The sequence below is a fragment of the Panulirus ornatus genome, chromosome 51 (assembly GCF_036320965.1).
Source record: "Panulirus ornatus isolate Po-2019 chromosome 51, ASM3632096v1, whole genome shotgun sequence".
In the NCBI taxonomy this organism is placed as follows: Eukaryota; Metazoa; Arthropoda; class Malacostraca; order Decapoda; family Palinuridae; genus Panulirus; species Panulirus ornatus.
Genome location: NC_092274.1, coordinates 2593581 through 2607500, shown reverse-complemented (window position 1 = coordinate 2607500; position 13920 = coordinate 2593581). Strand labels below are relative to the sequence as shown.

The following is a 13920-nucleotide window of genomic DNA, read 5'->3' as shown; positions in this document are numbered from 1 at the left end:
GAGAGAGAGAGAGAAGCTCGTAGCTTGACATGAGATGGTAAATAAGTGAGGAGAAAGACATTGGAACCGGAGCGGGAAAAGAACGGGGAAAACAAACTCGGGAAAGAAAACTCAGTTACACGAAGGGCATATATGCAAAACAACAACAACAAAAACAACTCGGTAAACAATATGAAATTGTCTTTGGGGGGGGGGGGGGGAAATATGCTCAATGAAAACGTGAGCAGGACGAGATAAGGGATGACGAAATGAAAGTGTGTCACAAGAGAATGAAAAGAGAGAGAGAAAGTACGTTAGGAAATTACGACGAGAGAGAGAGAGAGAGAGAGAGAGAGAGAGAGAGAGAGAGAGAGAGAGAGAGAGAGAGAGAGAGAGAGAGAGAGAGATGAATGTGGGAAAAAGCCATGGAGCAGGGAGGATAGGTGGTGTGTGTGGGGTGGTGTGTGGGGGGGAGGGGAGAAAAAAAAAATATATATATCGTTTGTTTCAACAGTTGCGGTTTGGAAAATGTGTATAACAAAAGAGCATTCTTACATAAAGCCTAGTGTGCTCTCTTCTGTCCAGCCAGACTTCTTTTCAACCCTGAGTTTATTTGCGCTGTTGGAAACGCTGCATTTTGTGGTATGGAGCATTGTACTCCTTTAACAATCTGTAAATATATATTATTGTTTCTTTCAGCCAGGGCTAAAACCCACAGCATTACTTTTAAGAGCAATTGTGTAACTCACTCTCACTTTTGACTCGTCCAATGAAAAAAATTTAATGACGGAGTTTGATTTTAATTTCGCGCCATCCTGGGGTGGGGGTTTGGGAGGGGAGAGAGGGGGGAGAAGAAAAAAAAATATGGCGACGTTAATAGCCAGGAAAATAAAATGAAACCTTAAATGACTCGCTGGTGTTGTGGGGTGGGGGCTGACCTCATCTTAGGGGGGGATGAACCACTGGTTCTCTTGTTGACACGGAAGATGACCTTCGACACACCTACTCGCTGCCTTAGCTTCGAACCAGGAGATGGTCACGTCTTCTATCATGGATCCTCCTGTGATGGATAGGTTGTGGATAGTCTTGGGGTCTAGACAGTACCAGGAGGTCCAGTTGGTGTTCTCTGTTCTTTGATATATGTTCTATCCCCGAGGCCCAGTTGATGTTCTCTGTTCTTTGATATATGTTCGTCTATCCCCGAGGCCCAGTTGATGTTCTCTGTTCTTTGATATATGTTCCTCTATCCCCGAGGTCCACTTGGTGTTCTCTGTTCTTTGATATATGTTCGTGTATCCCCAGCCTTTCCCTTGGCCAAGAGGGACATGCTGTGGGACGCCTTGCACACCACAGCACAAACGGGGAGTGGATGGCGTAGATTCTCGTAGACTAGGAAGGAGGGAGGGGGTCTCGTATGTGGATGGCGTAGATTCTCGTAGACTAGGAAGGGTGGAGGGGGTCGCGTATGTGGATGGCGTAGATTCTCGTAGACTAGGAAGGGTGGAGGGGGTCGCGCATGTGGATGGCGTAGATTCTCGTAGACTAGGAAGGAGGGAGGGGGTCGCGTATGTGGATGGGAGTGTGTGAGGTGGGTGGAGATCACTTGCATGGTTAATGCCCATCAGACGTGAATTTGCTTTGAACTGATTATTACACACAACGGATGGTGAAGATGGAGTCTACTGAGGGAGGTGAGGAGGTGTGTGTATGTGTATGTTTAGTGCCGGGAGAACAGTTGCGCTTGTGTACTACGAAGTGATGAGTTGGAGGAGATGTTTTGTGTGTGTGTGTGTGTGTGTGTGTGTGTGTTTGTGTGTGTGTGTGTGTGTGTGTGTGTGTGTGTGTGTGTGTGTGTGTAGTATGGTGACAGGAGTCACATCCATCCAGGGACAGATGCAACGTCCTAGCACACTGACTTCCGTCCGGGGACACACGCGCCCTTTCTACACCCCACACCTACACCTACACCCATCCACCTGTCCGCTCAAGTGTTTCAGTCACACCTGTGTTGCCAGCCTCGTCCACACCCCGCAACACACCACTCACTACACCCCCAGTATAGCATTGCTCCTCCGGCAACACATGTGTATACCTCCCACCCACACCTACACCCCACAAGTGTACCAACACCCAACCTATTAACACTTGACTGACTCATTATGAACCCACACCCCGCCATACTAGAGTGGAAGAAAAAAAACCCATGATGAGGACTGGTTTCGTCTCTGGGCATCACATCTTTGTAATCTACACCTAGACCTTACCTGCTACACCTACACAGGTGTATCTGAGCCCCCACACCCCACCTCCGACACCCACACGGGCAGAGGCAGCCACAATCTCTCAGTAAAACACTCTTCTTTATGACGGAGATACACATATCTCTTGACAACTTATCGTCGCTTGTCAGCGTTGTTTGTGATAAACAGGACATAGAGGAGACACAGTGTGTGTGTGTGTGTGTGTGTGTGTGTGTGTGTGTGTGTGTGTGTGTGTGTGTATGTCATGAGTATTTGTGTGTTCCGTGGGAGAGAGAGAGAGAGTTTTACACTCGTATTGCGCTCGTCTCTCAACCTTGTGTACATGTATCATTCTTTACTCACACACACACACACACACACACACACACACACACACACACACACACACACACACATACACATACACTCAGTACCTTGATAACAATTATATATATATAAGGAATCCATGACTGTAGTGAGGACATGGGCAACATTCGTGTATGATAATTGTACCCGCAGGGTAAGACATATGTATCAGGGGTTCGCCAGGGGGTCACTTACAACCCATACTTACAAGAGATGAAGTTGATACTTACACTTACTAAGGAGGAGGATGGTAGTTAGAGAAAAGAGTGACTTGGTATACATCTTTCACGCATCCACCTGCAAAGGTCAGAACGAAAACATCGTAAGATTACATCAGTCGCTGCTACAAACATTACTACATCTTAAACTAGACTACTTTTATCCCATTATATATATATATATATATATATATATATATATATATATATATATATATATATATATATATATATATATATATATATTCCTATGAGTCCACTGGGAAAATGAAACACGAAAAGTTCCCAAGTGCACTTTCGTGTAATAATCACATCATCACGGGAGACACAAGAATATAACAGTCAGTTGATATACATCGAAGAGACGAAGCTAGGACGCCATTTGGTATATATAGATATATACTACTACTACTTCTACTACTATTATACTACTACTACTACAAATTCTACTACTACTACTATTCCTACTATTACTACTACTATTACTACTACTACTGCTGCTACTACCACTATTACTCCTACTACTACTACGACCACTGCTACTACTACTACTACTATTAACATTGATAATGATGGTTCTAATAGCAATTGATATCAGTATTGATAATAATGATAATTTAGCATTGTTCATATTGGCTGATTTCCTTGTGTTTGATGTTTTTTGATCTTCACTTCTTTTGATATTTGTTCTTTTTTGTTCTCCACTTCTTCATGAGATGTTTGTTCTCTTATCTCACGTTTTCTTCCGTAATAGAACACGTTGCACGGGCGTGCGAGAGTGGGGGAGCGCAGTGTATTGCCGTGGTGTGGTGGGCACTTGGTTCGAACGTTGGGAGCTGGGATGGGGTGTACGTGGGGCAGGTGTGTGTGTGTGTGTGTACAGGATCGCTGGCTTGGTCGTCTTGGCTGCACAATTTGCATAGTGCAGACGACGCAGGCTGGAGTGCAGTCGTCCCCCAACCCCCCGTTTTTTTTTAGGTGGGTTGAAAAGTAGTCAACTATTGGCCCAAAGTTTTCTAACTTTGAAAAAATACAATTTTGCCAGTGGGTCCGAGAGAGAGGGGGGGGGGAAGGAGGGGGGGGGTCCTGTAAATAGATTCTAAAACTTCACCTTCAATTCACTATGATCCTAGCATTTTTCTTTTGGGAAGTTTTGGGGGGTATTTTTAAGCCACTATTGTTATTACTTCTGCATAAATATCACACCAGGAACTGGGGGAAGTATGACTCAAGGGGGGGAGGGGAGACAATAATGGAGGAACTGTGTGAAATGCTCCCCACTGGAGAAACTGTATGTATATAAATAAAAAGGAGGGACTACTTGAGTCCGAACAACGTAAATAGAAATTGTTAACAACTTGTGAAATTATATTGTTATGTGGAGGAGGGGGTGTGGGGTGGGTTGGGGAGGGTGGGGGGGTGTGGGGAAGGTCAGAGGGTCATGAGAAGGGGGAAGTGGGGTGGGGGTTAAGTGGGGTTTGGGTGGGGGTGTCAGTCAGCCGTGTGGAGGGGGACATGGGGTTTGGGGTTGAGGTGGGGGATGATGGTGGGGGTGGGGAGTGAGTGGAGACGAGTGGGCTGCTCAGGAGGGGAGGGGAGGGGAGGGGAGGGGAGTGGGGTGGATGTCTCTTGGTTTCCGCCCAACTTTGCTTTTAGTCTCCCCTCTCCCCTTCCCCCTCTCCCCTCCCCTCCGTGTTAGCCGGGAGAGGGGAAAGGGGGGGGGGTGTGTTGTGCTCTCATGGAGTGGGGCGGACTCGAGTGGGGAGAGGGGCCCTGGGGGGGGAGCCATGGGTGAGGGTATGGGGGAGAGGAAGTGGCCAGTGGTGTCCAGGAAGTGTGGGGAGAAAGCGAATACAGTGGTAATAAGGGAGATGGGGAGAGCCAGGGAGAGATGGGGGTGATGGGGTAGAGGCAGAGAGAGATGGGGGTGATGGGGTAGAGGCAGGGAGAGATGGGGTGATGGGGGAGAGCCAGGGAGAGATGGGGGTGATGGGGTAGAGGCAGGGAGAGATTGGGGGTGATGGGGGAGAGGCAAGGAGAGATGGGGGTGAGGGGGTAGAGGCAGGGAGTGATGGGGGTGATGGGGGAGAGGCAGGGAGGGATGGGGGGGGGGAGAGAGAGAGAGAGAGAGAGGCAGGGGTGATAGAAAACGTGTGGCGGGAGGGACGGGTTGACCAGTTATAGAAAATGTGGCCGAATCTTGTAGAGGAACATTGTGGCGATAACTGAAGAAAAATACGAAAACCGACGAAGATATGAGCATAGGAACACACCAGACCTTGCTCGTATAGAAGGAATAGCAAACATAGCAGTAACCGCTAACCTAGTAAGAATGACAAACATAGCAGTAACCGCTAACCTAGTATGACAAACATAGCGAGAATATGCTAACATAGCAAGAATGATATACGTAGACGTATATAAGGAATAGTAAACATAGCAGTAGTCGCTAAATTAGTAAGAATGACAAACATAGCAGTAACCGCTAACCTAGTAAGAATGACAAACATAGCGAGAATATGCTAACATAGCAAGAATGATATACGTGGACGTATATAAGGAATAGTAAACATAGCAGTAGTCGCTAAATTAGTAAGAATGACAAACATAGCAGTAACCGCTAACCTAGTAAGAATGACAAACATAGCGAGAATATGCTAACATAGCAAGAATGATATACGTAGACGTATATAAGGAATAGCAAACATAGCAGTAACCGCTAACCTAGTAAGAATGACAAACATAGCAGTAAACGCTAACCTAGTAAGAATGACAATTATAGCGAGAATATGCTAACATAGCAAGAATGATATACGTGGACGTATATAAGGAATAGCAAACATAGCAGTAACCGCTAACCTAGTAAGAATGACAAATATAGCGAGAATATGCTAACATAGCAAGAATGATATACGTGGACGTATATAAGGAATAGCAAACATAGCAGTAACCGCTAACCTAGTAAGAATGACAAATATAGCGAGAATATGCTAACATAGCTAGAATAAACACCTCGGCTCTGAAGTGGTGTAAAAATATGTGTTATCAAATCCTGATGGAAATTTTTGACAGAAATCACCTGAAGGTTGTACAGACAGGCAGTAATTAACACGTGTTATTACCAAGGCTAATTGTTACAAAGGGGGGGGAAGGGAAGGGGAGGAAGGGGGAGGAAGGAAGGGAAGGGGAGGAAGTGGGAGGAAGGAAGGGAAGGGGAGAGGAAGAGGGAAGAAGGGACGCGCTATATAGCCTAATGAAGCAGAATACAACTCTTTTTTTTTTCTTAACGACCATTAGCACCATAACCACTGTCATTACCACGAACAGTACCCGCCCCCCCCCCCATCCCCCCATGTTCTAGTCGACCTCGGTCGGTGACCTGACCTGACCTAATCATGGAACTACCTGGATGACTGTCGTTAATTACTGATACTGGTGATTGTAGTTACTGATAGTTTCTGATGATGGTCGTTAACTGGCGTGGTCACGTATTTTCTTGCGATAGTGTATTTACATTCACGAAAAATGACCAGGGGAAACTGTACACACACACACACACACACACACACACACACACACACACACGTACGTCCTAACATGAACCAGATATCCATTTATCAACCGGTCCATAAGGGCCAGGATGAACACCTAGGTCGACTGTGTAATGCCGACCACAAGATTCGAACCTATGACCGCCCTTGCTTTCGGTAATGCTGACCACAACACCACGGAGGGCCCCGTAACATATGAAGAACCTTGTGTTCATGACACCCCCTTGTGTTGACCATACGCTACAGCATCGAATATTTTATTGCTTCATCCTTTACTTAGAAGCTACAAAGGTGTATACAGGAGCGAAACAGCGAAGAAATACAGAGAGGGTCTTCCAAGGGGAGAAGATAAAAGGAATTTGAAAAGAAGTAAAAAAAAGAAAAAAGAAAAAGGGTGTTGAAATGTAAGCAGTGAGTTTGAGAAAGATTGGAAAAGAGAGAGTGTTGACAGCTGCCCGGGTGAGGGAGGAAGAGAGCTTATGGGAGAATGACGGGAGAGAACCACATGGAAGGGGAGATGGAAAGTCAAGAAAATATGTGGAAATAGTACGAAGGAAAACGACGTCAGGGTAGGAAACACGGGAGAAATATTGAAATACTGGGAAAAATATGTTTGTGAGAGAGAGAGAGAGAGAGAGAGAGAGAGAGAGAGAGAGAGAGAGAGAGAGAGAGAGAGAGACTGCGGAGGGAGAGGGATTTTATTTACGAAGAGAGACACCAGAGACACACAGACAGACAGACAGACAGACAGACCAACTCCTACAATGAGACGTGTGATGGAGCTCCATCAAGAAGGGAACGCAATGGTCATGTTCTCATGCGTGTAAACGTCACATAAATTTGTTTATTTACATACGGTGCGTTACGTCCCAAGTATCTGTTTGTGATACGTTGTTTGCCACTTCCTGTGTCTAATGCTGTGTGTCCCACACCCTGTATTGCTGTGTGTCCCACTCCCTTTATCTAATGCTGTGTGACCCACTCCCTCTATCTATTGATGTGTGTCCTACTGTATCTATCTAGTGTCTTGTGTGAGGACCCGTGATGAGTTAGCCTCATACAACCCCACCCTCACACTGTCTCATAACCTCCCTGCTTGCATCCTCACCCTGAGTATACACCCTCACCCTGGCCATACACCCTCACACCCTGGCCATACGCCCTCACCCCCTGGCCATACACCCTCACATCCTGGCCATACACCCTCTCATCCTTGCCATACACCCTCACCCTTCATACACCCTCACTCCCTGGCCGTACACCCTCACCCTGGCCATACATCCTCACCCTAGCCATACATCCTCACCCTGAGCATACACCCTCACATCTTGGCCATACACCCTCACCCTCTGGCCATACACCCTCACCCTAGCCATACACCCTCACCCCCTGTCCATACACCCTCACATCCTGGCCATACACCCTCACATCCTGGCCATACACCCTCACATCCTTGCCATACACCCTCACCCTGGCCATACACCCTCACATCCTTGCCATACACCCTCACCCTAGCCATGCACCCTCACCCCCTGGCCATACACCCTCACCCCCTGTCCATACACCCTCACCCTGGCCATATATCCTCACCCTTCATACATCCTCACACCTCACACTGGACCATATACCCTCCCTCTATACACACTCTCACCCTGACCATACTTTCTCGCCCTCCGCCTATCATAGGAATCTCTCGCGTCATTCATTTAACACAACGTAAATACACTCCACATTTTTTTTTTCACCCGCCACCAATGTTTTTCATGGAGCCAGAACCAACCTGACCAAATGCTCAGTCGCTCACTACCCCAATTTTATCTTTCTTTCCTCCATACCAAGTTCTTTTTTCTCTCCCCTCTCTCTCCTGCTAATTATTCTCTCTCTCTCTCTCTCTCTCTCTCTCTCTCTCTCTCTCTCTCTCTCTCTCTCTCTCTCTCTCTCTCTCTCTCTCCCTCCCTCAGAACCCAGCATGTCCATCAATGTAGTTCACCCCCACTCTAACAGTCATTATACAAATGCGAACCCATGTTTTCAACATTAGCTCGCGAAGGCCTGGCCACGGATCCACAGCACTCACCTCAGTGACCCTTTTCTGAGGCAGGAAACGACTCGTTCCCCTTTAGTCAGTTAGTCAGCCCTGCTACATGTCTCATCGCCCATCCCTTCATGTCCAAGTCTTCTCAGAAGTGTTGAAGTCCAGCGTTTCGTAAACGCTGTCCCTTGCTCTTGTTAGCCTTTAATGTGAACCTCTTCTTACTGTACAGTGATCCACCTTCCCCCATATTGCTCTGTGGGCTTCCCTTACCACACCCCTTGCCATTAACGCGGGTGTTTTTTTTACATATAACAATATCCCTTTCTCTACCCACAACCCTTCCATCCTTTTCCAGTGTTGTTGCTCCTCCTTTACACCAATATTTCGTGGGGGTCAACCACTCTCCAACATGCACCAGTCATAACATTAAATAAACATGGGTACAGGACATAACCCTGGTGCACCTCTCACTCATTCCTCCACCTGTCGTGGTGGATTCTCCTCTTTTACAGACTCCCTCCGCCATCCCCTCCCAAATCGTAAATAATCTATACATTCAATTGTGCATTCCTGTCATTTCTGTCAAATGCATTTTCCAGGCCTCATAAATCGAACAGATGAATTCCTCTGTTTTTGTGCACGTTATCTCAACGACTGGGTATCACAGTGAATAACTGATTCATCGCTCAGACCTTATACATAAACTGATCTGGGTTGCATTTCTTCGTACAGCGTCATTATTCAAGCCATGCCCCTCGCTCAACACTCGGCCATATATCTTGTCCCTCTCTTCAATAAAGTAATCTATATACATTCATCCTCAACATCTATGAACCTATATATATATATGTAAACATCTATGAACCTATATATATACATCTATGAGCCTGTATACATACATGGACACTTGATACAGAAGTACTATGGCCCCAACTCAAACTCTATATTGCATAGGAACACAAGTACACACACACACACACACACAACACACACACACACACCTCAGTCCTTCAACTTAAACAAGACTTCACAACTTGCTGGATCCATGTACGTAACCTTTGTACAGTTCACTTCTCTTGTAACCTCAAACATCTATTGATGTTGTCTTTGTCTTGTACTTAACTTGCCACTACTGATGCCTTATAGTTTGTGACTCCTAAAAGCCATTCTTCCATTGCTAGTACATCCTTCGTCTCCCTTACCAACATATCATCTTCAATGTCAAATTATTTTTCATTCCCCTTCTTGCCCCTTGTCAATCTTTTTTTTTTTTTGACGTCTCCCTAAATTGTAACATTGTTTACGGTAAGTAGAGCTATCAGTTTTCACCCCAAGTCTTTAATTTTCCCCTCCTCCCTCTTGTGTTCGCATCCATCTTTGCTTTTTAACTTCCTGCTCTATAACCCAACCTTTCCTCCTTGCCTTCATGCGTTGTTCATAATCCCAGCTTAATGAAGAACCGCTTGTTACACTATTTTTTTTCTTGTTTCTTCTTCTAACAGACATTTTCATTGTCTTACCCCAGCCTCATCGTTTCCACCTCAACCTCGTGCACTCAGTTTATTGGCTCAATTCAAAAGCTGATCCTTAAAATTTCCGCCGACTTCGTTCGCTCGTCCATAAGCCAGTCATTGAGAGAACTGGGCAGTTTTGTGTACAGACTTTCTTTATCAAGTCGCTCCCTCACGATATATGATCCGGCCTTTCGTTATGTTCACTCCCTTACTCCTCCCACCATCCTGGGAATGAATGCCACACGCCACATCAGATGCTGACCATCCCCCACCGAAAGTTTCTCATTCTTAACGATCGTTAACCCGTGACAACAGTCCTTCGCCGTGTTGGTCTAGCGTTGTTTCATGTTTCCCTCCTTTTACCATTATGCTGTGCGACAGTCTGTAGTTACAGCCATGATCCCTTCCCCAAGCCTTACTCTTGTAACACTCGCCAAAACTACGAGGAAATCAAACAACAGTAAACTATTGGGTCTCCTCCGAGGTTGTTTGGGATGATGGAAGACACCAGACGCTCACAAATTAGTGTGGTAAAAGTTAGAAAGTACAAGATTGTCACACCGCCTCCCTCACACAACAGGTTATAAACCCGACCCCAAACTCTTGGGGGAAATTCTCGCAACATTTCACTGCTAATAGCACCTGTTCTTCCCTCAAGTCTGTTCCAGGATAAACCGTCAGCCACAGTAGGTACCTCAAACAACGTGCTCATACCAAGTCTTCAGAGGGAGGGAAAAAAAAGGGGGCCACGGCTCTCTCTCCTTGTGTGCGTCCTCCTCCATTTCTGCCCCACATCACAGTGTCTGGTACATATCATTCATCCCATCATCCTGCACTTCCACTTGCCCTATCTCTCTCACCCCATCACATCCACTTTACTACTTATATTAGTTACTTATATCACTTCTATCACTCATATTCCTCATAACTACATCCAGTAGTTTGTTATCATTCTAACTGTCGTATTAACATCTGTCTCAGCTTACCATATGAGTGTTGAATGAGAGACACCATCATGTCTCTACCTTGTGGCCTGTACTTGAAGGTGGTGTGGGAATGTCTCGCCCACTTCCCTCCTCCACACAGTAAACCATCTCTACCACAAACAACAATAGGATCTCAAGGACACCTTTCACACTTACATCCTTTAGCAGTTACCCTCGACCTGGACCATCAGGTCTCCTGTCAACTCCCCTTCCCTTCCACGACCCCCAGTGGAAATGGTGAATGTCTACACCGGTTGGTTAGCGTTGTAATGCCCTGTTTAGCCACACTTTGAGGCTCATCCACCTCCCCCTTGAGTAGGTGTGGTGTTTCATTGTCTTCTCGTTTAATCGTCAGCAAACATTGAGCTCCCTGGAGACTCCACTCCCACCACCCTCACTACATCTCCCTCGACCTGATGATGGGAGGTAAACCTTCGTCTGTGTATGTGTCGGTTGTGGGTCCTCGTCACACACATCAGTGAGCCCTGGATGGCGGTTGTGATGACTGGTTGTAGGCGTAGTGATGTATCTTCCCCGTTATGGGTTCTTATGAGACGGAGGTGAGGAAGTCTCTGTGCATCAGCGAGTGTCTGGGGTCGGTGTGGTTGAGCAACGCGGGGAAGGTCGATGTATTTATTGGTTAGTGGAATAGTTTACAAGCAGAAGTGGAGAGAGAGGAGTGATCCTCGTGGTTTCTCTGACATGTGTAGTAATGTGGGACATTATAGAGCATAGATTATGGCTTTTCTAGCCTGTATATATATATATATACGTTGGAAAGGATCACAATTTTGCGCGTGATCAAGATATTCCTATGAGTCCACGGGGAAAATGAAACACGATAAGTTCACAAGTGCACTTTCGTGTTTTAATCACATCATGTGATTATTACACGAAAGTGCACTTGGGAACTTATCGTGTTTCTTTTACCCCGTGGACTCATAGGAATATATATATATATATATATATATATATATATATATATATATATATATATATATATATATATTAGTATTGAGTGCCATGTGGCTTTGTAAGCTGGAAGCTTGTGTTCCTGGACGACATGTGTCATGGTGGCTTTGGAACTACTGTCTCGTGAATCGTGTGTGATGTGGAGCCCGTGGCTTTGTCTCGTAAGACTGACGTGTGACGCATTTAGCTTGGAAGGGTTCTACTACGAGTGTGACTGCTCCAGGGAGAACGTGGAAACTATTTCAGAGCGCATATCCTGCTCCAGGACCAGGTTTGAGTCGCTGGCGTACGGCAGCCCACCTGAAAGGAAAGTGTATGTTTTCAAACAGCTGGTTCTCTTGTGGGAGAAAACACGAAGCCATTAATATTTAAGACCCATGTGGCCATCTGGAACTGTGTGTGTGTGTGTGTGTGTGTGACGTTTTACTTTGTTACGTGACGTCTATCATTCCACTAACATTTCTGAAGTGAAAGATTGTAGGAAATTACTGTCACAGACACGTTCCCTGTCCACCATGTTGTTAAAGTGTTGGGCCACCGCCCTGGGAAGCAGTGGGGCTGTGATGCGTTTTCATAAGAGTATGTTTGAACGAGATCCGATGGTAGTTATAAATTATATATAGGATTAAGGGAGGGTAGGGGGTCTTAAGGGTACACACGGGGCCTCGGGCTACACACACACACACACACACACACACACACACACACACACACACACACACACACACACTCACAGTGTAGACAATACCTCACTCTCGTCCTTCTCCAAAGCGTGGAAACACCCAGCCACTTTATGGAGAGCAACCACACGAGGATTAGCCGTTATCATCCCTCATTCTTCCTTCGATCAGTCAAAGGTGTGGGCCTCTCCTCCGTCTCCTGTCTCACCTTTGGTTTCCATGTGTACGAGTCATGTTTACGACAACCACCTGGGCACCTCAGGTTAATCATTGTTGCATAAACTTAACATCTTTTATCTTTTATCTTATTTAGAGATGATCATGATTAGCTCATATCTGTTATCTTACATCCCAGATAATCATGATTAGCTCATATCTGTAATCGTACCTTCCAGATAATCATGATTATAACATGAATTAGCTTGCAACGTGTGGGTTACTATGTGTATATATATATATATATATATATATATATATATATATATATATATATATATATATATATATATATATATATATATTGTGTGATGTAAGTTTCCCTTCTAAAACATTTTCCACTCATCCCGAACACCTTCGAAATCTCTTACCTCACGAAGCTTTCCCATACCCAAATTTTTTTTTTTTTTTTTACAAATTGATGCAAAATACACACAGTCTTGTTCATAATTTTCTTACAGCGTTAGATATTTTGAGGTTCAGTATTCAAGTTTGAATTACTGTTACTGCTAAGTTTATTGATGTATCCAGTCATCTTTTACCCTCTAGGACACAGTGAGACGACAAAATGAAAAAATATGAACGAAAATGTTTAGATATTTATGGGTCTTTTGCTCTGGTTGGGCCAGGGGCCGATGGAGGCACGAGTGTGTTACATGGATGTTCAACTACAGCGTTAGTCCCCCCCCTCCTCCTTCTTCGTCCAACTCGTAACGCTCCTTCACTTGTAACGTAATATCTTCCACGTATAGGAAAGTTTTCCCCGGCCTGGGTTTTTGTTTAGTGATTCATAAAGAGAATATTGTAATATACAAGACAATGGCTCCTCTTCTTAGAGAAGGAGGGAGAAAAATACCCATGTATCAACACACACATGTGTAAGGCGTCCTTCCCCAGCCCTAGCCAACTCAAGTGTCAGTCCTGTTACAAGGTTGTTAGGAAGCCCTGTTTATATTCCCTGAAGGGGGGTGGTGGTCAGGATGGGTGGTTGGTTAATCCTGTATATATGGGGTGGTCATACTTAGGTTCATATCCCCCTCCTATGCCTTTATCCTAAGGATAGCACTATATGCCACGATTATATCATCATTTAAATGGTTCTCTGGTTTGATAGAAGGGGACTGGAGGTCCCAGCAGAGCGGCTTCCTTTTCTGTGATGCGAG

At 45.3% G+C, this 13920-nt stretch overlaps 1 protein-coding gene and 1 long non-coding RNA gene across 2 annotated transcripts in view; one reads left to right on the top strand and one right to left on the bottom strand.

Moving 5' to 3' along the window:
* Positions 1 to 13920, top strand: part of LOC139764826 (uncharacterized) — a 735103-nt gene that overhangs the window by 376139 nt on the left and 345044 nt on the right. The window lies entirely within an intron of this gene.
* The window catches only part of LOC139764823 (uncharacterized), a 399407-nt gene that overhangs the window by 67950 nt on the left and 317537 nt on the right, over positions 1 to 13920 (bottom strand). The window contains exon 3 of the mRNA XM_071691794.1: positions 2816 to 2882. Within this exon, the coding sequence (XP_071547895.1) occupies positions 2816 to 2867 (52 nt within the window). The 5' untranslated portion in view covers positions 2868 to 2882. The remainder of the gene's footprint in view (positions 1 to 2815; positions 2883 to 13920) is intronic.